This window comes from Myotis yumanensis, unplaced genomic scaffold (genome assembly GCF_028538775.1).
Source record: "Myotis yumanensis isolate MYYU_CA2020_CCGP unplaced genomic scaffold, mMyoYum1.0.hap1 SCAF_2, whole genome shotgun sequence".
Classification (NCBI taxonomy): Eukaryota; Metazoa; Chordata; class Mammalia; order Chiroptera; family Vespertilionidae; genus Myotis; species Myotis yumanensis.
This window is the reverse complement of record NW_027223753.1, coordinates 158054569-158081662: the sequence shown is the minus strand read 5'-3', so window position 1 is coordinate 158081662 and position 27094 is coordinate 158054569. Positions and strand designations below refer to the sequence as shown.

The 27094-nt window shown below is 41.3% G+C and overlaps 1 protein-coding gene across 1 annotated transcript in view; it reads left to right on the top strand.

The window, feature by feature from the left end:
- Nucleotides 1-7957: 7957 nt before the first annotated feature.
- Nucleotides 7958-27094, top strand: part of HGD (homogentisate 1,2-dioxygenase) — a 43903-nt gene continuing 24766 nt past the window's right edge. Inside the window, exons 1-4 of the mRNA XM_070403567.1 lie at nucleotides 7958-8275; nucleotides 13695-13766; nucleotides 14570-14658; nucleotides 18362-18467. Coding sequence (XP_070259668.1) covers nucleotides 8261-8275; nucleotides 13695-13766; nucleotides 14570-14658; nucleotides 18362-18467 — 282 coding nt within the window. The 5' untranslated portion in view covers nucleotides 7958-8260. The remainder of the gene's footprint in view (nucleotides 8276-13694; nucleotides 13767-14569; nucleotides 14659-18361; nucleotides 18468-27094) is intronic.

Sequence of the window (27094 nt, the reverse complement as noted above, 5' to 3'; positions counted from 1 at the left end):
CTGTAATTTGCTGCCTTATTCAACACCTTTTCACCCGCATTCTGGCTCTGGCTCTGATGCGGGACTCTGCACTCCTGATTTTACTCTATATTAAAATATAATAATAATATTAAATACAGAGTTTCAGCTTCTCATTTTAAAACTAGGGGGGAAACAATAAATTCACTTTATACTCCATTTTAATTACATTTCAGAAGTACTTGGAAACCAAAGTATGCTGAAAGAGAATGCTAAAATAAGAATATTAGAGAGTGCTTTTAGAAAGACAGTCTTCGGAATCTGCAAAAGGATGATGAAAGCACTTTCATCAGCTAGAATATTCTCCATTCTTTCTTTGCATCCTCCCCCACAAGACTTTGTCCTGATTTCTTTTTTGACATAAAGGAGAGCTATGCAAATCAGGATCTGTGTGTGGAATTTGGCACAAGTGTATTGTGACCCAGACTGTGCAGTTAGGAAGAAGAAACCAAATGAATACATAAAGAACTAAACCAACTAACAAATAAGTCAATAACTCTTTCTTTACCCTTCTTCTTCTTTCTTTCCCTTAATTAAAAAAAAAAAAATCTATCCCAGTTTCTTTATGTTCTTCCTAATTAATAAATAGTAACCCATCACCGGGGACTTTAAGGTCAACCTTGAAAAACTGATATTACCCCTCAACTCCATTTCTTTTTACTGTCAGGCTTGACTCTGAATTACAGTTTTCTAAGAAAAAACAAAATTTTTAACAGCCTAAGTTTGTTGCAAGTATGAGTAGCAACAAATAAGGTTGTTTGCCAAAATGAAAGTTATTACCCAAAGTTTTTCAAAAAGAAGGCTTTGAAGCATTACAATTTGTGCTGAGACTTCCTGAGATCTGCTCATAAAAATTGCTCTTAAATAAGTGTAAGTACCACAGTGCTTCCTAAAAAGTGGTAATTAAATCTTTAATTTTCTTACTTACTAATGGAACAAGTTGCTAGCAGTAGAGAAAGACTTTTTTCCTGTTGTGATTTAAATGTCTAGACAATGTCCTTACTCATTGTGGAGGCAACCAGATGTGCAGGCACATGGCCAGTCATCTGTCCCTTAGATGGTAGGACCCTTATTTGAAAAGGATTTGGGTTGGTCCTTCATCTTAGTGCTCTAAGAAGAGCTGCTCCCAAAGGGTTTGATCCATATCAGCTTTATCTTGGGTTCTCAGAAGTCCCTGAAATTGAAACACCCATGATGTAATCCAAGTTCCTTGACACTCCTGCTTTCCTGTGCATTGTGAAAATGCACTGCATGTGCTGGGGCATTGGACTGAGATGAAGAGCTTCTAATTGCTGCCATAATCAGAGCATTTCAGTCTTTGTTTCAATAATGTGGGCTGTGCCCAAGCTGATTTTGCTCAGTGGATAGAGTGTTGGCCTGTGGACTGAAGGGTCCCAGGTTCAATTTCAGTCAAAGGCACATGCCGGGGTTGTGGGCTCGATCCCCAGTAGGGGCATGCAGAAGGCAGCCAATCAATGATTGTCTCTCATCGATGTTTCTCTCCCTCTTCCTTCCTCTCTAAAATCAATAAAAATGTATTTAAAAAGGTATTAATAATAATGTGGGCTGTAGCACCCAACGTAGGTAGAGCCTTGCATGAGTGTTTAATAAATCTTGGTTTAATTGAAATTTTTAAAGCATAGGTAGCATCTGTTTGAAGAAGATTAAAGGTCTAACAGGATGTCTGCATTGATTTAATATCTGTTAAAATTCAAAGGACGATACTGTTTTGGAGAAAGGAGGAGAAGGAAATAAAAAATTGATTTCTCTGTAGTCCCAAGACTGAGTTAAATCACCATGGTAGGAAAGGAAGGGTCCCAGGAAATCTAGCCCTGAAAGAACCCTGAGCCTCAAATACTCCACAATATGCCTGATGCAAAATTGGAGCTGGAGGCTGCAAGGGCTGCTCCACTGAGTAGAAAGGGGATCTGACTTCCAGTTACAATTCATCACCTCCATTTAAGGACTTAAAGCAATTACTTTCAAACTCAAAAGTTAGTAAAAATCCTCTGAGTGTTTGTTTAAAATGCAGATTCCAGGAATTATCTGACCCCTGTCTCCCAGTGCTATGTATATAGGATGGGGCCAGGATTTTGTACAGTTGATCCTTAAACAACAGATTTGAATTGCATGGGTCCACTTATACTCGGGTGTTTTTTTTCAACCAACAGCACCACATTTATTTTCTCAGCAGGCTAACTGCTAAGCTTTACCAAGGTCATCTATATATATAAAAGCCTGAGTGACCGTTATGCCCCGACGATCAGTTGACCAGTCACTATGACACTCACTGACTACCAGGGGGCAGACGCTCAACACAGGAGCTGCCCCCTGGTGGTCAGTGCGCTCCCACAGCCAACCTCCCACAGTCCTCCCCCCCCCCCCCCCCCCCCCCCCCCCCCCCCCCGCCGGCCGGCCAACCTCCCGCTGTCCCTCCCCTCTCCCCCTGGCCGGCCAATCTCCCGAAGTCCCTCTCCCAAGCTGGCCAAGCTTCTGCTGTCCCTCCCCACTCTCCTTCAGGCCGGCCGGCCGGCCCTGATCACCCTGATAGGGACTGGGCGAAATGGCCCGATCAGCCCCAATTGCCAGCCAGGCCAAGGGACCCCACCTGTGCACAAATTCAAGCACCAGGCCTCTAGTCAATAAATAATGGTGAAGAATGAAACCCCCAAACTCCAACAAAGTTGTACGGTCTTGCTCAGTGCCATAAAGTACATCAAGTAATCTATCAATTCCATGTCTTTATTGGAGACATCTGTCCTAGAGTCCTCCATCCTCTAAGTCCATTTTGGAGTGATTGCCCAGTAAGCTCTCCTTTGCATTACCCTGTACAATCCCCAGCTTCCTGCAGATGATGTTTTCCAGTTTCTTGGTATTGCTAGGTGGTCTTCCAACTGGGATGAATTCACATACTCCTTCAGGAGGTACATGATCACAGATAGTTTTATAGGAGTCATTTTTCAGGTCATCACTTTCCCTCTGTCCTTAAAAATTGAAATGCTTGTGAGTGCACCTCAATGCTGGTTCTTATTTTCTACCTCTACTTTCACTGTCACCCTTCCCCACTACGGAAAAGGAGGATCTTATGAGTAGTACCATAGAAACATGGTATATTGTCCCAAGCTGTATGTGTCTTCAGGATGCCAACAAAAGGACAATTCTGGATATTATTTTTACTTAAATAAGGACTTTTTTCCACTTCTTACAATTATTTTTTTAAATATATTTTATTGATTTTTTTACAGAGAGGAAGGGAGAGGGATAAAGAGTTAGAAACATCGATGAGAGAGAAACATTGATCAGCTGCCTCCCGCACACCCCTGACTGGGGATGTGCCTGCAACCAAAGTACATGCCCTTGACCAGAATCGAACCTGGGACCCTTCAATCCGCAGGCTGACGCTCTATCCACTGAGCCAAACCGGTTGGGGCACAATTATTTTTTTTAAATGCAGAGCTCTTAAGGAAGAGTTCCAGAGAAGAAAGCAAAGAGTTTTGGTAAGAAATATCCAAGGTTGTGACACATTCTTTCATGGGATGGCTTCTTGAACTGTCAAAATAGCAAAATAACATTTTTAGCAAATATAATTATACAGGCAAAGGTATGTACAATTAAAATTCTTACTTTCCCAACTCTTTCTGAGTAAATGAATTAGACAAAGTGCCTCAAAGTGAAAAGGTAACATTTAAAGTCAGTGTTTCCCATAGCTAGATAACCAAGCCTTTTTCAATCAGATTTCCAACTATTTCCTTGCAACAAAATTAAAGAAGACCCTACTGAGTTGTTGATTGGCAGGTCATTAAAAATAATCTTTAATGATAGAACACTACCTATTTATTAGTATTTAATTCAGGAGGAGAACTGAGTGACACCATAGCAAAATTCCTTCCAAGCATATCTACTATTTATATGAACACATTTTCTCATGCCTATGTCTGTAGAACCAAAAAATAAGCTTAAGTGATGCTGAATCTTGTCTCATTCTAAAAATAAGAATTATTAATTATGGATATAGGAATTAATGGGGGAAGGGAACCATCTACTTCATTAAAGAAGCATTTCTGGAAAGACTTTACTTTTTATATTTAACTAGAGGCCCAATGCACGAAATTCATGCAAGGGTGGCCTTCAGGCAGCTGCCTGGATCCCTCCCTCGAAGCCATGGCGGCTGCAGCTCTGGCTTAGTCCGGGAGGACATCCGGACTAATTAGCATATTGTGCTTTTATTATTATAGATAATTATTTATCAAAATGTGTAGTCTTTATGAGCCACTGTCCTAGAGAAGAGTCCTCCAGTCTCTTGTCGGGAGGTAAAGCACCTGCTGATAGCGTGCTGGAAGTGCGCTGGGAAAGGAGGCTGGAGGTCTCAGCAGCACTTGGTGTTGTTCCTAGTCCCCACTCCCTGGGGCCTGTAAGTGTGAAACTTCTCTGACTTTTCTTCCAGGGCTTCTGTGGAGCGTAGGCCTATCTTGTGCTAGAATCTGGGAGAAGCAGACACCTGGGGTCTCGCGTTCCTGGTTCTTTTCAAATTCTTCACCTCACCTATTCCCCATGTTGGTGTACTGAATCCATCCTCTCCTGTCTGGTTTTAAGCATCTTTGTTCTTTTTGCTTGCCATTTTGATATTGTGACTCTGTTCTGGTCCAGTATATGTCTGTCTTGGCCCTACACACAACCTGCTCCTTCTACTGGTTGTCTTTGAACCCTAAAGCACGTACCCAGCCTAGAAGGTCCCCCTATTCCCCTGCTTCAGATGTCTGACCAAACCTTCCCTTTCCTGGAAGCCTTCCCTCACTAGACCCCTCCACTCTGCTATTTCAGTCACCCTGCCCTAAACCCAGGTCTTTGAATGCACTGCACTTCCCCTTCTCTGTCTTGGCACACACTCTGCCCTCTGCTCCATGCCCTACCCAACTCTTATTCTATGTGTCTTGGCTCAAGCATCATCTTTGGGTAGCCTTCTCTGCTCTCCTAGTCTGGGCGAGGTGGCCCCCCATTCCTTCCAGTAGCACACTGGACTCTTCCTGTCGCAGCACATATGGCGCTGTATTGTAATGGCCCGTTTACTGGTCAGTTTTCACCAGTATGCTGTCCTGCTAGAGAACAGGATTGAGGCTCAGTCATCTAGTGTCCCCCACATCTCACAGGGTCTGGCAACTAGCAGGTCCTCGATAATTGTAAAAAAAGAAATGAGCCTGGCTGGTGTGGCTCTGAGCTTTGACCGATGAACCAGGAGATCATGGTTAGATTCCCTGGCAGAGCACATGTACAGGTTGCTGGCTCAACCCCCAGTAGGGGGCGTGCAGGAGGGAGCTGATCAATGATTCTCTTTCATCATTGATGTTTCTCTCTCCCTCTCCCTTCCTCTCTGATATCAATAAAAACATTTTTTAAAAATAAATGAGTGTGTGATTACATTAAAATGGAAAGCCAATCAGCACTATCTGTCCCTGTGTTTTATTCTCATATCCCCTTGTGTGTATATAGCATAGTGCCTGGCGCTAGAAGTGCTTGTTTTATTAAATCATTGCTATAAAAACAGAAAAAGACAAGAAATAGTTCCCACTTGGAGAACTCCCTAAAGTTCAGTGATAGGTTTATTATTCAATTTTAAATGTTTTCAGGGCCCTCAAAGTAATTTTCATCTAGTCAAGGATCTGTTACCACTCTCTAGGAAATCTCTCACACCTCAGGAAGAACCCAAACACCTCTTCAATCTGTCTTCAAAGCTGATTCAATGGAAAGAGCATAGAAAGTTTATGGGCCCTGGCCGGTTTGGCTCAGTGGATAGAGCGTCGGCCTGCAGACTGAAGGGTCCCAGTTCGATTCCCAAGGGCATGTACCTTGGTTGCAGGCACATCCCCAGTAGGGAGTGTGCAGGAAGCAGCTGAATCGCTGTTTCTCTCTCATTGATGTTTCTAACTCTCTATTCCTCTCCTCTCCCTTCCTCTCTAAAAAAAAAAAAAAGAAAAAGAAAGTTTATGGGAAAATAAAGTGATAAAGCTTTTCCTTTGTCTCTTACTGGCTCCTATTTATTTAATTTTTTTAACCACCAAAGACTAACTTTTAAGATCGGTAGAGATTCAAGATCCAATGCATCATAAACTCAGTTGCAAAAAAAAAATACTTTTCTTGAATTCATTTTTGATTATTCTTGAATTTAATTTTGAGTCTGCAAACTACAAGCCTCAGCCTTCATTAAGCTGGGTCTATAGCCCCTTCCTCCCAGGTTTGCATATAAATTCCAGGGAAGCTTATATAATACCACAGTGTCATCTGTCTATGCTGATAATATGCTGAGATGCCCTATACTTAGCAGCCTGGTCCACACAGTTTGCTGTCCACCTGTCACTTGTTCCTATCAGCATGGCCCCTTTGGTCTGGCTTTCTCTGTCTTAATTCTTTAGACAAAGGCAAATCACTCTGCTGCTGCCATGATATGCTAGAGCCTGGGGACCTCCTCTGGAGGTTGCTGAGACCCATTCATCTGAATGGGTCAGCCATTTGGACTTGGTTTAGCTGGTGGTTCTCAAGGTCTCACCTGGAGTCATCCATGTATCTGCAGTCACCTTGCAGCCTCATTCATGTGGCTGGCAGTCAGTGCTGAGCTTTGCCTGAACTTCTCTCTCCGTGTGGTCTCTCATTCTCAAGGAGGCCCGCCCAGCTTTGCATGGTGGTCTCAAGTAGCAAGAAATGGACAAATCCTAAGGCACAAGCACTTTTCCAGCCTCTGCTTGTGTCATGTTTGCTATTAGCCAAAGAAGGATTCAAGGAGGTAAAAATAAAAAATAAAAATACTCCATCTCCTGATGAGAGGAGCAGCAAAGTCACATTGCAAAGGGGCATGCATACAAGGATGGGAGGGCACTGTGGGCATTTGTTTTGCAACCTATCACAGTGGTTTTATTCATTCACTCATTTAGTTGCCAATGTTTCAAAATTGGAGCTTCATATAAAAGTCTTCTCTGGGAAAATCACCTAGCCTACTTAACCCATTTATATTTCTTGCCTGGTCTGTTGCACTTGAGTTTGTAATAATAAAGCCTGGCTTACAAGATTTTTTTTGTGTGAAATTAAATGAGGTAATGTCTGTGGGGAAATCTGGCAAGAGGACTCATTCGATATATGGTTTCTTCCTTCCTGAATACAAGTAGCCACGAAGTTGATACCTGACCATGGCTAAGGAGAATAGCCAAGATGAAGGACAAGGAAGTCATGGAAAAAGTGACTGGAAAGTAATCCCTTGGTCTGTTTTCAAAGAAATAAAGGCATGAAGAAACAAGATTCTTAAAGAATTTATAAGAATTTAAGGAATTGAGGGAGCAGTAATAAACATCTCAGTTTGCTTTGCTTCAAAAGCTCTGAACAATTCACCCAGCTCATCCTTAGGAGGCACTTGCTGAGAGCTGTCTAGACCCGGTCCCTATGTGTAAATACCTGTGCCAGAGCATAATTCGTCTTCTCACTGGTCTCCAGAGAGTGACACTTCCCTATTCCTTCCTGTCCTGAGTCAGGACTGAGTAGAGAAGTCTCTGCCATACACAGCAGGCACTACTTCAGTTCCTTTCCTAGAGAGCTTTAAATTCTCTGCCTTCAGGCCCTGGCTGGGTGGCTCAGTTGGTTGGAGCATTGTCCTTACACCAAAAGGTCATGGGCTCAATTTCTGGTCAGGGCACATACCCAGGTTGTGGGTTCAATCCCTGGTCAGGCTTGTGTGGGAGACAACCAATTGATGTCTCACTCTCACATCGATGTTTCTCTCTCTCTTCCCCCCTCTCCATAATAAACTTTAAAAAAAAAATAGTCAAAGCCAAATCTGGGCCAAATCAAAAAATACAAATAAAAAATAAAAGCATGTCTTTGTGTGAGGATTAAAAAAAAAATTCTCTGCCTTTAGTAATAAGTCTTTTTTTTTTAAATGGAACAAATAATTAGTCAATCTTTACCTCAGGTGAAGAGGAGACAGGCCTCTGAAGACTCTTCCAGAAACAGCCTGGGGTCAGTAAACAAATGCAATTGTGTAAGCAGTTAGTGGAAAATAAGCTTGCTGGACTTTCCTCCTGCTTTACCAGTTAGGCAATTCTGTGGTCAGTTTGAGCGACCTGCTGACCAGTGAGTACCGCAAAGTGGTGGGAATAAGAACATTCAGCAAGTGGTTTAAAGAAGAAACAGAAGCATTTGGACTTCATACCCTCTCTGGGCTTGGGTTTCTTGAAATCACCAGGCCTGCAGCAGAAGGAAAATGGCTACACTGCAGGTAAGAAACTACCAGATAACTTTCTATGGCTCCTTCAGCCAGAACTTATGGAAGCTTCAGAGAATTCCATAGTGTCAGAGTTAGAAAAGACTTATGCCCTGGGCCAAGCTCCCATCTTCAGAGGTTTCACTGTGGTGTCTGTGGACCTGGCTGGGGCTGGGGACGATGAGGGGGATGAATGAGAGATGATTTTTAAAAAGGAGAGTTGACTCTTTCATCGTTCTTTTCAAATATTGTATTGGGAATCTATAGATATCAAAAGGGCTCCCTCCCACCACAGACAGACACATGTCTTACTGTTTTTCCCCAGCCCCCCACTCTCCAATACCTTCCTGGTACTGAAGCTTTCTGGGCGGCCTCTAGCTGACCAATTACATTTGTTTAATCTATTCAGTCATTTTGAGGCCCACAAACAGCCCTTGGCCAGTAGAAGTTCTAACACTTCCTCTAGGAAATCATTCCTTTTTATCATTTAATGTGCAATTGAATGTGTGGGTTATGTACAAAAGCACAGGACACACAGAGAGCCTGCCTGTTCTGGGGTCCAAGACTGTTTCAGCTAAATTCGAGTTGCTACAGGGACCGCCAAATTGAGATGCCCCAAGAGGTGGTTGGAGGTATAGATCTGGATCTCAGGGGAGTGGGTAAGGCTAGGAGATAGAAATCATCATATCAAAGGTGTAGTTGAAGTCTTGGAGGAGTGCATAAAAACTGTGTTTCTTAATGAAAATCCTGTGGGGGAGTTCAGCAGGGGTTGGAAATATCCTTACCATTTATAAATAAATTATATTTAAAATCCTCCCCTGCTGAAATTTCTAAGCAATTTATTATGCACAGAGCCAGCACACCAATGTAAATTGCATGCTGGTCTTTGTTCTTAGTTTCAAAGGCATTCATCCCAGCCTGCTGTCTAAAGGTTAGCTCTAGAGATCAGGAATCCAAACACAGAAAGCCAGATTGCATCATTCTAATCAATAAGCCTTATATATTAGAAAAAAAAAATTCTCAGCTCTTATTTCTTCATTTTAATAGATATGTCAACACAAAGCCTCAGATGAAATCACATTTACATAAAAGCAAAACTAGGGGAAGAAAATTCAAAAGATAAAATAAAATTAAATTTAAAATAGACCATACCCTGTGTTCTTAAATTGCTTTGCTTCTATAAGTCTTGATTTCCTCTTTTCTAAAATGAAGAGCTCTTTGCTCTGGCCAGTGTCTCAGTAGTTAGAGTGCCGGCCCATGCACTGAAGGGTCATGGGTACAATTCCCCATCAGGGTCACCTACCTGGGTTGCAGATTCTATCCCTGGACCTGGTCAGGGCCCCCATGGGAGGCAACTGATCAATGTGTCTCTCTCACCTCTCTCTCTCTCTCTCTCTCTCTCTATCTCTATCTCTCTTCCCCCTCCCTCCCTACTCTCTCTAAAAATCAATGGGAAAAATGTCCTTGGGTGAGGATTAACAAAATAATAATAATCTATATATATAAAAGGCTAATGTGCAAAGTGTCCTCACTGGAGTTTGACTGGGAAACTGGGAGTTCTATTGCTCGCTATGAAGTGTGCTGACCACCAGGGGGTGGCGCGGAATGAAAGAAGGCCCCGGCCAGCAGCTGGAAGGAAGGCTCTAGCTCAGTGGTCAGCAAACTCATTAGTCAACAGAGCCAAGTATCAACAGTACAATGATTGAAATTTCTTTTGAGAGCCAAATTTTTTAAACTTAAACTATATAGGTAGGTACATTGTTATTAACTTAATTAAGGTACTCCTAAGGCTTAGGAAGAGCCACACTCAAGGGGCCAAAGAGCCGCATGTGGCTCACGAGCGGCAGTTTGCCGACCACGGCCCTAGCTGGTAGCTGGAAGGCCCCGATCAGTCCTGATCACCAGCCAGACCTAGGGGCTCTACCCATGCACTAATTTCGTGCACTGGGCCTCTAGTATACTAATAATAACATGAAGTGCTCTTTAACATGCAAACTTTGGGCCCCACCACCAAGTATTTTGATTCACTAGGTTGGGGTCTGCATTTAACAAACCTCTGGGGTGATTCTAATGATTAGCTAAAGATAGGTCCCACTGGTCTACATTATTATTATTTCTGCTGTAACAAATTACTATAAATGTAGTGGCTTCAAACTGCACATTTATTCTCTTATAGTTCTCCAGGTCAGAACTCTGAAATCAGTTTCATTGGACTAATGTCAAGGTGTTGGTAAGCCTGCTTCCTTTTGGAGACTCAAGGGGAGAATCTGTTTCCCTGCCTTTCCCCGATTCCCCAGGCTTCCGAAAGTCTGTGGCCTCTCACCATCTTCAAAGCATAGCACTCCAATCTCTGTTTCCATCACATCACCTTTTCATTTTCTGCAGTAAATTCTCCCTCTACCTCCCTCTAGTAAGGACACTTGTGATTACATTTAGGGCACACCCCAAAAATCTAGGCTTATTCCACCATCTTAATCCTTAACTTAATTACAACTGCAGTATAAGATCTGCAAAAATCATATCTCTTCTGCTATTTAAGGTAACACCTACAAGTTCCAGGGATTAAGATATAAATATCTTTGAGGGTCATTTTCAGCCTACCGCAATTATCTGCAGGTTCCCCTAACAACCTATAGTCTAAGTTCCCAACATGTGAATTAGAAATACTGGACTCCTTACAGAGTAAAAATGGTAGCTGTAGCTCCATCTCTACCCTGACGTCTCTCTCTCTCTCTCTCTCTCTCTCTCTGCTTCATGCCCAGTAAAAGGAAGGGAGGTGCACCATCTGCTTGTCCCATCAGGGTGTTACCAGATCAGAGTCAGTAGAAAACAACTCATAAAACCACTCTTGACAAATAAATCATATCCTGGGGACTAGGTGAGAATTAAAAAACTGTATAGTCGGGAGCTGTCAAAGAACTGATGGTACTGAAGTTACATGGAGCTCAGTAATTCGTTCTTTTATTTAGAAGAGATGCATATAATTCTCTTGGAAAGAAATGAAATCATACTTTTATGTTGGATAAAATTATTCAGAAATCTGGACTGAAGAAAACATATAAACACACTTGCTAAATGTTAGACTTTTTTTGTATAAGATATATTTGCACATAGTCACTGAATCAGCTGGAGTTGAAGGCTTGGATTTTCATAGCAAATATAAGCAGAGTTGAGATTCGGTCCTTGATCTCAAAGCTTAGGGAAAGCAGCTGCAGAAAATGGCTTCCTTCATTCAGATACCTTCAGCAGTGAGGGACCTGGAATTTTAAAGCTCTAAAGAACTCACCTGGCACTTTTCTCTCAGAGGAGTCGGAAAACCAACTGATGTGATAGTGACTCAGCGGTTTCCACCCTCCTCTTCAGTCAGCACACTACAGAAAAGATTGAGAAAGTGATTCAGAACTCACACCTCTCCAAATCACCAGCTAGCTGTGCTTGCTACTTTCTTTTCCATTTTTTTTAAAGCAATAGGAAGCAAATGCTTCAGAACTCCATATACTAAATCTCTCTTCCCTTGTTCTGAACATATATAACCGTGGATTCTGTTCTAAGGCCAGCAGTTGTGAAGAAGGGAGAAGACCCCGTGCTGGCCAGATAGATGGGCTGCCTTCCCCCGCACTCACACCCTCTTGCCTCGCTTGCTGAGAGAAACAATGAGGCAGCTGAACAAAGTAAAGACACTGTGACCCTCAGTGGCTTCAGTCACAGATTGGTCTAAATTCCATTTCACAGAATTTAGGGTCATTACCATTTCTCAGCAGCTCACATTCCATCCTGTTCATGGTGAGCATGAGGTTCATTTAGAGAGAAGAAAATTGTGCTCAGTGGAGAGTCAGAATGCTGGATGGTCTCTGCTGTTTCCCCAAAGAAATCATTCCAAGCTGCATGCCGCTGCTGTTAACCAATCTGTATATAATAGAACTCGATGTTTTTAGTGCTGATAGATTTTCATATAAAAAAAAATTGTGTCTGGAGGCAAAAAGAAGAATTTCACTTCCATTGCTTTCTAGGTCATAACATTTTACATTTGATGTTCCTTTCCAAATATAGGCAGCTGCTGGCCTGCTCATCGCTCACACATGCAGGCGCGTTGCATCAAGCTCATCCTTCTCCGTGCTGCTGAGCGCTCTAGAGGACTGGCCCTCCACCCACTTACATCCTTCTTATCTTATATCTCTTAAAGGCATGTGCTCAGATGGTGGCATTTCCCTCCCTGAGCAAGGCTGCACTTTCATCCTGGGCTAAAATTAAGTACATTTATTAGGAACAGCTGGGGTGGGGGTGGGAAATGGCCATTTGTTTTGATGTTTAAGTTAGAAAAAAAGGGGGTTCTAACCTCACTTAACAGCATACATATATCCTTAGGATAGGATCTAAGTGACAACTAAATCAAACAATAAATATCTATTGAGTATCTTCTAGAAACCAGGCACAGGGCATATGGAGGTACATAAGAATGTTGTAGTCTCAGACTTCATGGGGCTATGGACTCTCCGAGGAGTCAGACAGCGAAGAAGAACTCATAGCTGTGTTAAGGGTTGTAACAATGAGCTTCATGGGCTCCACAGGCGTTACTTTGTTGAGAAACCCCCTAACTTTATTTTCTCTGGGTGTAAACAAATGACAATCAGAATAGACTCCATTTTGTGATGGCAGGCAGATTCTGGTTTTCTACTGAAAACCAGAGGGAGAGAGAGATAGCAATATCAATAATGAGAGAGAATCATGATTGGCTGCCTCCTGCACGCTCCTGTGGAATCGAGCCTACAACCATGGTGGAATATGCCCTTGACTGGAATCAAACCTCAGACCCTTCAGTCCACAGGTTGACACTCTATCTACTGAGCCAAACCGGCTAGGGCTTCAAGCTTCATTTTTATAGATGAGTCAGATTATGTCATCTTCTATCTGCAGTAAGGCTAATTTGGAGAGCTTCCTCTCAGGAATATTGCTATCAGAATGGATCCATGCGCCTCTTTACAGTTGCTTGTTTCAGAGTATGAATGGGGAGTGGAACTCCCCAAATCCAAGGAGGTTGCCATCTAGGCCCAGCAATATTTTATTAATCTGGATGAGGTGATGCATGAGCCTTCTACCCTATTAGGGAACCCTTCATGGAACCAGAATTAAAGAACCTGTCCTTGGAGTAGGATAATTAAGAAAAAGCCCATAAATTTACTAAGTATAGCGAAGGGTGGAGAGTCTATGTCATCCAGCATTCTTCTTCCAACTCATTGGTAGTCTTTAAAATTCACACAGAACCTATTATCTTTCCTAAATGCTTCATATGTCAAGACATAGCAAAGATATTATGTATGGAAAATCACACACAAACACATGTTCATGTAGAAACTCTTACCTTTGTAGACTGTCAGTGTTGTGAATGCTCTTTAAATCCCATTAATGGTGGTCTTTGTGCTTTTGTCACATGCAGTACATTTCTGGATTCGGGAATGAATGTGCCTCAGAGGACCCCCGATGCCCTGGTGCCCTGCCAGAAGGACAGGTACGAGTAAATAGAATATTAGATTAGAAAGTTCTGGATTACAGGAATGAATGACCAGCTCTCAGGCCAAGCACCTCTACCCACTGTAGCTCTCATAATTCAGCCTGTGAAGTATCTAGAAGTTTTACAATCTTTCAGACAATTAGAATACAGAACAATGACAACACAAAGATTAAAGTTGGATGATAGTTATTTTATGGCAAAGCACTAAACTCAAAGTAAGAAGACTAACTGTAGGATTTTCAGTAAGATTTCCTAGATCCAAGGCTAAGGGAGCTTTTTTATAGTTCCCTTGAACAGCATCAGATATAACAATGATGACAAAATAATCAGAATTTTATGCACAAAGATGTTCACACTAGTGTTGGTTACAATAGTAAAAATATGGCAAACCATTTTTCAAAAAAAAAATTGAAGTATATTTTATGGCATAAGAAAATACTATAGTGTTTCCTCTTTTTAAAAGTCCCAATTATTACAGAACTATACATATCATAATATCCCCATTTTGGAGGATAAGAATGGAAGGAAATATACCAATCTGACTACATTAGATTATTTCTTGACTGTGACATAATAGGTTATATTTTATAAATTTTCTACAATAGGCATGCGTTACTTTTCTAATAAAGGGAAAGTCACCTAAAAAATTATTACAAGAAGTATATATGGGTTGGGGACAGTCATATGTAGTGCCCAGTGCATCCCCCATTCAGAATAGAATCCTCTCACAAGTTGTATGGTGGGAAAGTAGGATGCATTTCTGATTGAAGTGATGCTATTTATTGCCTTCTTTGTTTTAGAACAATCCTCAAGTTTGTCCCTACAATCTGTATGCTGAGCAGCTCTCAGGATCAGCTTTTACTTGTCCAAGGAGCACCAATAAGAGAAGGTATGAGGATTAAGTTTATTCTGACCTGCAGACTGTGGGAGCTATAACTGCTACTTGGTGTTGCCTTCTACGCCTGGGCCACAGCCTCATAGGGCTGCCCAAGATCCTCCTTCTCACAGACTGTGCTCGGGATCATAGGCCTTGCCTCCAGCTAGAATCAAGTGGCTGGAGGGTGAAGCTGAGAGAACAGCAGCACGGAGCCCGGAAACACACGTCCACTTCCATGTACAAATTCTCACTTTTACTCAGAAGAAAATGTTCCCAATAGTCTGGCCTTCCCTAAGGATGGTCCAATTGAGTTTTGGATTTGGGTTTGCTTGTTTGTTTTGTTTTCTATAATGATTAACTCAAAATTATAGAAGACTCAGCACAATATCTTCCTCGGCTGACTGTCCTTTGCATGAAAAGGTTGGATAATCCAAGCCCGAGTATTTGCAAGGTCATGTATGACAGCCGCCTGTGGTTTGAATTAATAAGGTTCTTACTCTTTGGAATTTGCCTTTGCTGGGAACCAACACATTCATTGGCACAAGGTGTCATATTCCATGTTTGCTCTAATCCTATAAACCAGGCCAATGAACTCACTCCCTTAACTCCTAAGGGACAGGTTAGATGCAGTAGTTGTGGTTTGGGGAGGCAGTAAGTGTTTTTGATTTAAACATGTAGTGTCTAAATGTAGGCATTTCAGGCTAGGGCGCCTGTGAGGAGGTCTGCCACTGGTATTGGAGATTTAGAGAAGCAGCAGAAGGTCTCGTATTGCTTAGTGGAAGGAACTGGGTGTATCTCCACGAAGTTCTCCTGAGAAGCAAATAAGACAGTGAGTACAGAAGCAGGATGGACTACACAAAAGATAGATGGTTCCCCTCAGTGGTTAATCATGCCCACTCTGGGGTCAGGCACCCTGGGTTTCAATCCTGGCTTCTTCTCTTTGCAGCTATGTGAACTTGGGCAAGTCATCTACTCTCTTAGAGCCTCAGGTTCCTCACTTGTCAAAAAGATAATAATAGTACCTATTTCATAGTTGTCATGAAGATTAAGGAAAGAAGGTATGTAAAGTGCTCAGCACATTGTCTAGCACATGATTGGTGCTCAATTAACATTAATTATGATAATCATCATTATTGCCACCATAGCAGAGTTTCTTCCTCCAATACAGAGTATCTATCCCTAAGAGGCTATCGGAGAACTGAGTGTGAGATATGGCAGTACTAGGCTACTATATCAATACCAAATGGCTTCTCTCTCAATAGGTATGTGCACGGGGGGAGGAAGAAATAGTTTCCCATACTTGTGAAAAATCAGGGGCTAATTCTATTGTGATTTAATCATCTCTCTCTGTGCAAGCCCAATAATCAAGGTAAGGTAGACATAGATAATTCCTGTCCAATCCAATGTATAACAACTTGACCTCCATGACTATGTTCTTGACTTTATGTCCCATTCACTAATGGGACACCTGGATCCTGGATTCTGCTGCCTGCCCCCATTATTCAGCAATATCTTCAGCCAGCAGGAGCTAAGCTCTGATCCAGGAGGCTGAAAATGAGCGGTTGGCATTTCATTAAGAAGCTGGCACCATTCCCTGAATCAGAATTAAATCTCTGTCCCGGGCAATGTATTGCTGCTTGGGGATTTTTATAAACTCAGCTAAAAAACAAGGGATCCTAGGTATGGCTCATCCATCTGTTTAGAACTCTTTAAAGATAGCCACATGAATTTTGTGAAAATGATCAAAATCCCCAATGGAAAGATGGAACCAACCCCATCCATAGGTGAGTAAGCCTAGCATTCTTATAGTCACCACGTGTTTAAGCCACAGAGTGCAGTGCAGAGCCCCCACAAAACTTATCGACCAAGGATTAATTTTTATAATATTAATTAACTGACTCCTTAAGTCATGAGAAAGTAAGAGTCAGGACAGGGAATATGGAAAATTTGGACCATCGTAAAAATCCAGCTGATTAGGAGTTGACATACAATTCAACATGAATCTAATACTTGAGCACCTACTCTGCACCAGGCACTCTAGGTACATAAACTCTGAATCCTCACAACAATCCTAGGAGATAAGGATGAGAAACACAAGGTCGAGAAAGTGTTTTAACTTGCCCATGATCACACAGTTGGTTCTAGATACACTCACACTCTCAACTCCATAGACTGCTAGAAGCTGGAGAAGCTTCATTTTTTCATGCCCTAAAAGTCTAAGGTCTGGGGGGTCACATCATCCAGAGCTGGAGAAATCAAATGGAAACTGAATAAATCTAGCCTTTTAATCCAATGGTTCAGTGTGCAGTCAGGCCAACTCCACCCCCACCCCAACCCCCGCTCTGAAATAGACTGTCCTGGGCTTGAAGGACCAGAGCCTGCTCAAGCTTCTCTGGTCTCCCATTGTCAGAAGTAGTATTCTTCTTCCTTTTGTACTCTGTCAGGGTAATGGCCTCTGAGAGGACTTTGTTCCATTTTAGTGAGTTTCAGTGTCCCTCTCAACTTCTGGAGGGTTGTCCTCTAGGTGTCCTTCAAAGTTTCTTCATCAGAGTCTTCTTTTCCTCCTCAAGCCTGAGATCTGGGTCCTGACAGGAAGATCTTTGGCTCAGGCCTTGACATATACAGATAGTAAAACTGGCAGGAAGGAAGGAAGGAAGGGAGGGAGGAAGGAAGGAAGGAAGGAAGGAAGGAAGGAAGGAAGGAAGGAAGGAAGGAAGGGAGAAAAGGAAGGGAGGGAGGGAAGAAAGTACCATAGATGTACTATAAGAAAATAAGAACAGATAGTCTTACAATTTTGGAATACAGAAGTGTTAATTACCTAAACTTCTTATAAATTAATATTAAAAAGACAAATAACCCAATAGAAAAAGTATAAAGGACTTTTATAAGAAATTCATAGAAAAATTACAAAGATTCAATAAACATACAGATTCTCAATCTTACTCATAATAAAGGAAATACAAAATTAAAATGAAATTTTTTAACCTGCAAGGGCAAAATTATTCATAATAACCTATATTTATGAAGATGTGGGTGATTTGACACTTTCACATATTTTTGTTGTGAGAATAAAGTGTTACAATGACTTGGCAATTTTTGTTCATATATGCATTGGACATATCCGAGAGAATATACAAGAAAATTGTGGCACTCTGATGCCTCTGAGGATTGGCTCTGAAGGAGAAAGCCATTTACCTTTCAGGACTTTTAAAATTATTTGAATTATTTTTTCCACTGACATGTATTACTCTTTATAATTTTAAAGAATACAATTTATTTACATATCAAAAATAAAGAAACCACCCATATCTTCCAATCTACAAAGGATTCATTGTCCTCACCTTCCAGAGCAAGGACTGGTATTTAATGACATATATTAACTAATGTTTTTCTATGGATTTTCCTACACAGATGTCCTTCAAGGTATTTCCTTTTCCTTTACAGTTGTCATTGGGAAAGACAATTCTTCATTTTTGGACAGTATGGGAATAACTGAGGGCCAGGGCTTTAAAATGAAGAGTACGGGTAGAGTAGAAAGGTGAGAAGAGGCCAGGGTAATGGGCAGCAGTGGCTATTAAGGAGTGATGCTGTGTCATTGTTTTCACATTAAAGTGCATAGATCATTGTTGACTTAAGCATCTTCCTGAGAGTACTTCCTGAGCCAGTCTGTATATCATAACATCTCTCTAAGACATGTGTCCTTGTTTCCTCCCAGTTGGCTGTATAGGATTCTACCTTCAGTTTCTCACAAGCCCTTTGAATCCACCGACCAAGGCCATGTCACTAACAACTGGGATGAAGTTGATCCTGATCCTAACCAGGTAACCAGGTTCTGTGAATTGGAACTTGCCATGTAGCCAAAGCCTTGAATATAAATATTTAAGTCACTCCTGGGTCTTTGAGAAATTAGACAGTGTTTTTTAAAATAAATATTAAGCTGTATCTTTTGTTTTACTCAAACTTGGGTAGGAATTTTGGATTTGATTGAGTGTGTGCGTGTGTGCGTGTGTGTGTGTGTGTGTGTGTGTGTGTGTGTGTGTGTGTGTAAGCTTGTGTTTTTCTAGCCTAATGGTGACTAGGTAGGCACAGAAGTGTTTCAAACTCGGCAGGAGTGCCAAGGTGAGTTGGTTGAACGGAAATTACACAGGCTAGTGAAAATATCTTCATGTCCATAGATTAGTTGGTTTGTTTTACTGTAAACTTACCACAGAATATAAAAAACACATTCAACACTCACATAGCTGAAAGAAAGGCCTCTGGTGTAGGGATGAGAGACTTGTCTGAGCTGGAGTCTGTAAGTTTATTGTGGTGACAGGTTGCTGTCACATTCTCTGCAGACCTAGGGGATTCCATTTCTTGCTAAGCTTCCTTCTTTTGTTTGAGTGACCAGAGGGCTTTTCTTCTGGGTATCAGTATTTACTCTGCTTTCAGTAATGAGACAGACCCAATGCTACAATGGACTGAGCTCTATTTTTTTTTACCTTCTGAGACCCCCAGTGTATCCCCTTTGTCCCTGAGCTTGGGTACATGTCACTGATAACAGCTATATAGTGCAGGAAGAAAAACAGGCCTGAGTTTGCATCCCTGTTGCTCTACTACCCGCTGTGTCTTCGAGCCGTGGTATTTTACCCGTAAATTGGCATGATAAGCTGCTGTGCAGTGCTCTTGTGAAGATTATGTAAGAGAACAGGTGTGAACGTGCTTCAAACAGTGCCTGGCACACAGGAAGGAGGTGAGAACCTTGATTCCGATACAGCCATTCGACATATTCACTTAAAGGCAGCGGTAGTACATATAATTGCAGAAATTGTATTCAGGTAAATCTGTTTTTTCGTTTCCTATTATTTTTTATTCTGAGGCCCTGTCTGCCAAACTGGCAAAAAACAATTTCGTCTCTGTCTTGGCTGAAAATTGCTGGTCTTAAAAGATGCCAAAGTAGGATTGGGGGTTGGGCCTTGCTGGTTGGTCCTTCTCACGGGGTAGTGTTGAGACACCCACTGTTCTGCTGCTATCTTGCCAGTTTTAGGTATGGAATCATCTGCAAGGCCTCTCTGGTCCTGTCGTACTGGATATGCCACATAGCCATTCCCTCCTTCTGGGAGTTCCCAGGTCACAGATTCAAGAACGCCCCCCTCCCAGTCCGTATCCAAAGTCCACACAGAACAAGAAGCCTCTCTCTCTCTCCTTCCCCATTTCCCTCCGCTTTCCAAAGCCCAAGAAAAATCTGCTGCCTCCCCTTGATTTACCAAAACATTATGCCTATACCTACAAATCCCTCCCCCCGAAATGCTTAGATTTTTTTTTGTAGACCCAGAATAATTCATAGTCACTTTTGGTTGCCTGCTCTGCTCCATCTCTTCTCTAGTTAGGGAAATCTCAGAGAATTAAGTACTGAATGATACTCCCCTCCAGCAAGGGCAGAAAAGGGATTCAGAGTTGGGGGAAATATGAGTTAACAACTTCAAATATTATCCACCTCACAACCATCCTGAAACCAGGATATTTTGTCTAAACTCCCACTTGTGTGAAATGTAATGCATGAAGCAGACATCCTTCTCAGGTGACCACTGACCTGTATATTGCATATTGGCCTTTGAGCATATTGGAACAAGTCAGGCCCTGCTCCAACCTCTAACCCCACAGACACGGTCCCCTGCCAAGACAAAAGGTTGGGCTTTCAGCTCCTGCCCCTTCCCCTTCTGCTGGTCAGGGCCCTTGTGTGGGGGACAATTTGTACAACCAACCTGGGGACTCTGTCTTCACTTCATCCTTGAGTCTCACCTGGGTTCCTAATCCAATAGTATCTTACCACCTTCTCTCCCACACTCTGGGGTAAGAAATGCATCCGGCATATCATCCTCATTATATATATATATAATATGTTAAGTGTCTGATCGTTCAACTGTTCACCGGTCGCTATGACATGCACTGACCACCAGGGGGCAGATGCTCCAACTGGTAGGTTAGCTTGCTGCTGGGGTCCAGCAGATTGGGACTGGGCAAGACAGGCTGAACATGCCCTGGAGCCAACCTCCTTCAGTCCCTCCCCAGCCTCTAAAATATTTCTTCTAATTAATTTCCTTTCAATGTGCATGGATTCATGCACTGGGCCTCTAGTTTACCATATTCATTTAACCATTTACTTCTTCCCTCATCTCATGAACCACTCTAGACAAAGTCGCTGTTCATTCTCTGAGAATTAGCCTGACTCCTCAATGGGTTGCATCTCAAATTCTCTAATTTCTCTATTAGAGTTACAATGGCCACATTTGTTTGCTTTCGCTTAATAAATAAACCCAACTGCTTAATAAAGTGACTCCATCTACCATTAGAAAATAGAAAGAATGGATAAATGTACTTTGGTAGAATTCCTGGTTGGGTAAAATAAATTAAGCATTTATTATATACTAGTTTTGGAAGGTTGAGAGGGTATTTGGACCACACTACAGTTTCTTTCTTTTTTTTTTCTTCCTTCAGGCAGCATAGAGAATCCCCAGTTAGTTTCTGATAGTTCCCTCAAGTAGAGGCAAATCGCATGTTCTGCAAAGGAACAGGGTGGTTGTAAAATGAGCAAGTAAGACAAAAGTTAAGTATAAACAAAATTAGCACTGCTAAAAAGCCCTTAACTCATCCATAAAGTATAGGATACATGGTTTCGTGTGTGCCACCCTGTCTTGCCCAGTCCCAATATATATAATGAGGCTTGGTATGCCAGATGCATTTCTTACCCCAGAGTGTGGGAGAGAAGGTGGTAAGATACTATTGGATTAGGAACCCAGGTGAGACTCAAGGATGAAGTGAAGACAGAGTTCCCAGGTTGGTTGTACAAATTGTGATAATTCTTCTGTACACTAAATTTGAGAACCATTGAGCTAGATTAAAGGAAGGATTACAGGAAAAGTCCATAAGATGTTTGGGTATTCAAACCATGGTCCCTTAAGATAACTATTTAAAAGGAGTGGTTATTTAATAACTAGGGGTCGAGTGGGGAGTTTCAGTGTCCCTGCCTGCTCATGTCATCCACACCAGTCACTTAAGCCTCTAACACCTTAATACAGCGGTTCTCAACCTGTGGGTCGCGACCCCTTTGGCGGTCGAACGACCCTTTCACAGGGGTTGCCTAAGACCATCCTGCATATCAGATATTTACATTACAATTCATAACAGTAGCAACATTACAGTTATGAAGTAGCAATAAAAATAATTTTATGGTTGGGTCTCAACATGAGGAACTGTATTTAAAAGGCCAGAAGGTTGAGAACCACTGCCTTAATATGTCTTCTTAGATTTGATCATGGTTATGTGGGCAACAGTGTAGCCCACTTATTTTATATTTTATTTAGGGTAGGGAGGTTAGATTTTAAACCTAGCCTTTAAGGAAAATGTGACTCTACTGTGAGTGTGATATGTAATATGTGCAGTATTATCTTTTTATTATATATCTTTATTTCTATGACTACTATTGTCACATTTTATTTAACATAAATATATCTTTTTATAATGATTATTTTTGGGGGGGGGTACAGATAGCTTCTCAAAATGGAAGCTAACCTTGTCCTGATAGAATTTTTGTCTTATTATAAAGATAATAGACACTTATAAAAACTCAAATGATGTTAAATTAACAAAATAAGAATTGGAAGTCTCCCACCATAGGTGAGAGTCAAGTATGCCATTTGGGCATGTTAGTTCATTATTTCATAAATTGTTATCATAAACTGAGAGGGAAATTTGAGGCAACTGCATTAAAAAGCATGAGTTAATATGGAGGTATCAAAATAGCTGTATCAAAGGTTTCTGCTTACTTTCTAGTAGGTTCTCAGTATTTATTTATTTCCTCTCCGCTACCCGATGTGTCCCATTTAAACCTTTCTTTGCATTTCTCCTTGAACTTGTTACCTCTCCCCATTTTGAATTCCTTCAAACACTTTCTATATGGTGGCCACCAAGTGAATTTCTTCTCCAATATTCCCCCTGCTCATTTTTGACCTGTGCCCACATACTTTGGGATAGATGATCCCCAGAACTCAACAGTGCCTCTGTCAACACCAGCCCCATCCAGGTAGCAGTTCATCATCTCCCTCCTCTGTGATTCACGTCACCTGCCATCCCGCTTCCCTTGACATGATGCACACACCCTAGCTGTTCTTGCTACATTAATGCTTTTGTCTTTTCATTTACACCTTCTTGACAAGTTAATATCTCTTTCCAATTTGGTGCTTCATTAATAACCACAGCAATTTGCATTCATCACTTTTCCCCCTAATAACCTCTTCTAAATATATATTCCAGACTCCCACCAAGAAAGTCTGAGAAAATTATAGTTAGGTACCTATCTGACAACCCTTCCAGCTGAAGTCTGTATGGTAGGTATGTCTTCACCTATCACAGATCAAAGCAAATGATTCATCAGCTCCACCAAGTTCCCATCTTAGTCAGCTCTGGGTATTTGAAGATCTGAGAATTACCTAATGTTTTCTCCATGAGAACATCATGGGATATGCTATCATCACTGTTATCTTTTTGATACTCTGCTCGGAAAACTAGGGACTATACCCATAAAACATTCATTTTCTTTTAGTGTTTATATAATGAATTATTTAAGAATTAATGTAAACTCTTTTTGAGTATATTTAGATTTAGCCTGTGGACATAACAAGTTCAATCCACTAATAAATTAGATAAGAAATATACTTAATTGTGTTCATCATTCACCTTCCTCTAATTTCTGGAACCTCATCATTTAACAAACAAATCTGCATCCAATTTAAATGATTTACAGATTTCAATTAGCATTCTTGAATCAATATTCTTCTTGAAAGTCAGAGTCCTTTAAAGTTTATCTTTCTTTATTACTACATCCCCTACCTTTTGATGGTTGGAAAGTCAGACTCTTGACCCAATTAAGCCTCAGCTGAGGAAACTACCTTTTAGTTCTCAGTATAATTTGAACTAAGTGATAAACACCTCAATGCTAATTAAAGACTATATCATAAAGTTACCTTCCAGGACATGCAAATTATAACAAATGTTTCAAACACTTGTCTAATTTGTCAGACTGTTCAGATCTCACAATCCTAAAAGCCTCTTTCCTCCAAAACTTCTTGGGTTCTCCACCTCTTTAAGTTTTTAACCCTTTGTAATTCATCCTGCCCTGACTAGTCTATTGAAACTATTTACACTTCTTTAAACAACATTAATGCACCCCCCATCATTAATATATGTTTTTATTTAAGACTTATATAAAAGTGTCAATGCCCAATAATCCCACCAGTGCAGAGTTAACAATTTCTAATGCTTTGGTTTCTTTCCAGTCTTGTTCTTTGTACATAAATGTAAATAAATGAGGTCCAGGATCCCATGCAGCCAGAGACCAAAAACAATTGAAAATAACTTCAAGCTTCACTTGTTTCTCCTGAAAAAAAATCAAGAAGACCCACTATATGTCCCACAACATAACTTTTTAAAATCTCCTTTCCCCAGTTTTTCCCAGACACCAGCTCTCTCACACTCTGAGATCTATGCCTTCATTGTCCTCACAGACCTGCAGGATCCAGCATATGCCTTCTTTTAAAGCAGAATGACTAGAATTTATTGATGATATTCCCTGATAGCTTGGATCCCATCAGCCTGTAAATAGACTAGATATCATTTCCCTAAATGCACTCATGGGCATTGGCCATCAGTGCACTGCACGTTGCCCTGTGCAGCCCTTTTAGATAGCCTGCTAGCTCTTTTACCAGTACATCTCCATCAACTTGTATTTTACCCCTGAGAAAGATGTTGGAGCTGTCTGCAAACCAGATTATTTCATTGTGTCTGTCTCTTATTTTCCATTGTGTAAGAATATTAAATGGGCCCTGTGTCAGAACTTATTCCTGAGGGAACATTTCTGTTTATGTTTCTCTTCCAAAGTCATTTCTACTTATGCATTTCCTTGTTTTCCTATCAGAAAGTGTCCACACTCCCAGGATCTTCTGTAATAGGTTCCCCGGGGGGCCAAGACTGTACTCCTGTTTATCTCCAGAACCTAGCATAAAACTTGGCACACAGATAGGTTCAATAAATCATTTGAATGAATTAATATAAAAAGATTGCACACAAAAACGTTGACACTAAAGGTCCTCAGCAGGATCAGGTCCCAGGAGACAGGCTGGGCCAGGACAACTCAGCACAGGACGAGCATAAATAAGGTCAGATTGGAAGACCAAGCACAAGACCATAAAAAGGAGGCAAAGCCTGGGTTCAGGAGCCAAGGAGATCATGAATAGTTTGAGAAGCATATCAGGACAACCTGAGAGTAAAGGGATTAGGATGTAGGTTACTAGAGAGTCTGAGAGTATTGGCATCAGGTTTTAGTAGAAAAATATTACTTGGTCTACACCAGTGGTCAGCAAACTCATTAGTCAACAGAGCCAAATATCAACAGTACAACGATTGAAATTCCTTTTGAGAGCCAAATTTTTTAAACTTAAACTGTATAGGTAGGTACATTGTTATTAACTTAATTAGGGTACTCCTAAGCTGGCCTTTGCTAAAAACGTCCTCAATCTGATTGAGTTACGTTCGCTGAGGTCGACCCCTTCCAACTCTCCCATCCACACTCAACTCCTGCATGAATCGCGCACCTCCCCTGCGCTGCCATCCTGCGGCCCACCTGCACCGCGTCTCCCATCACCCTACCAACCGACCTGCCCCGTCCCCCAATTTCTTCTAATGCCAAAACTGACTTCTGCACATGGGCCACGAAGTTTCAGTCGCACTGTACGTGCGCGCCCGGACGTGGTACTTTGTGGAAGAGCCACACTCTAGGAGCCAAAGAGCCGCATGTGGCTTGCGAGCCGCGGTGTGCCGACCACTGGTCTACACCATCTGTGTTTTCACTTCTAAAATAGAGACAATAGCCCTAGTCAGTTTGGCTCAGTGAAGAGCACATCAGCCTATGGACTGAAGGGTCCCAGGTACAATTCTGGTCAAGGGCACATGCTCAAGTTGCTGGCTTTATCCCCAGAAGAGGGCGTGCAGGAGGCAGCTGATCAATGATTCTCTCATCATTGATGTTTTTATCTCTCTCTCCCTCTCCCTTCCTCTCTAAAATCAATGAAACAAATATATTTTAAAATAAAATAGAGACAATAATAATCATAGGAATCTCAGAGAGTTGTGATAATTAAATGTCATCCAGCAAGTATTTATTAAGTGACCACTATGTTTCATGCTCTTATGCTGGGTGCTGAGTAATGGATTCAATGCCTTTAGCTTTATACTCAAGGGAAAGGCCAAATGGGAATCCAGGTTTTGTTTGTTGGATTTTTTTTTTTTCATGAAAACAATGTTATCCAAATCCCATGAAGGCTCACCTTTTTTGTAACCCCATGATAGACTTTTGAAAGCCTAAATAAAGTACAGTGACTGTGTCCTCCTTACTTGTACTCTTGTCTATTACTCAAAAGAATTCCAAAGAACTCAAAGTCTGATTTTTCTTCCACATGCTACCAATCATGCTACCTTTTTCCTCAAATTGCTGAGGCATTCAGTGAGTTATTGTTTTATTTTATTCATTCCCCCACCCCCACCCCCAGCCCCTGCCACCTTCCCTTATTCTGGACTAAAACTCACTGTAGTGGATTACCCTAGGCCTCTCCTAGCCATAGCGGGGCTAATAAATGCTGACACAGTGTAAGCACTACTATATCTACAAGTTACTTCCAACCTCTTGGGTAGATGATACCGACTTCTAACGATATGTCTATCTCTAACGATCCAATGGTGTTGAGAGGATCTAACTCACTTAATCTAAAGTCCAGAGCAATTTTGTAGTGAATCTCAGTACATCAAAGAATCTCGGCATTGAAAAGTATATTTGAATCATCCAGTCCAACTCCTGATCTTCTGACTCAAAATAACTGAGATCAATTCTCTTGTTTTCTTTTTCTCCCTGGGCATGAATTTCAAATCTTGATAATTAAATGTTGCCACTCATTCCAGTCTTTCTCCTTTGGTAACCTTTTTTTTTTATTTTATTTTATTTATTTATTTATTTATTTTATTTTATTTTTTTACTTTTTTTTTTTTAATCTTTATTGTTCATATTATTACATTTGTTCCTCTTTTTTCCCCCCATAACTCCCCTCCTTCCAGCTCCCACCCCACCCTCCACCCTCACTCCCCACCCACTGAGTTCATCCATAGGTGCATGATTTTTGTCCAGTCACTTCCCACATCTCCCACACCCCTTTTCCCCCAAGAATAGTCAGTCCATTCCCTTTCTATGTCCCTGATTCATTATAGTCACCAGTTCATTCTGTACATCAGGTTATTTGTTCACTTGATTCTTAGATTCATTTGTTGGTAGATGCATATTTGTTGTTCATAATTTGTATCTTTACCTTTTTCTTCTTCTTCCTCTTCTTAAAGGATACCTTTCAGCATTTCATATAATACTGGT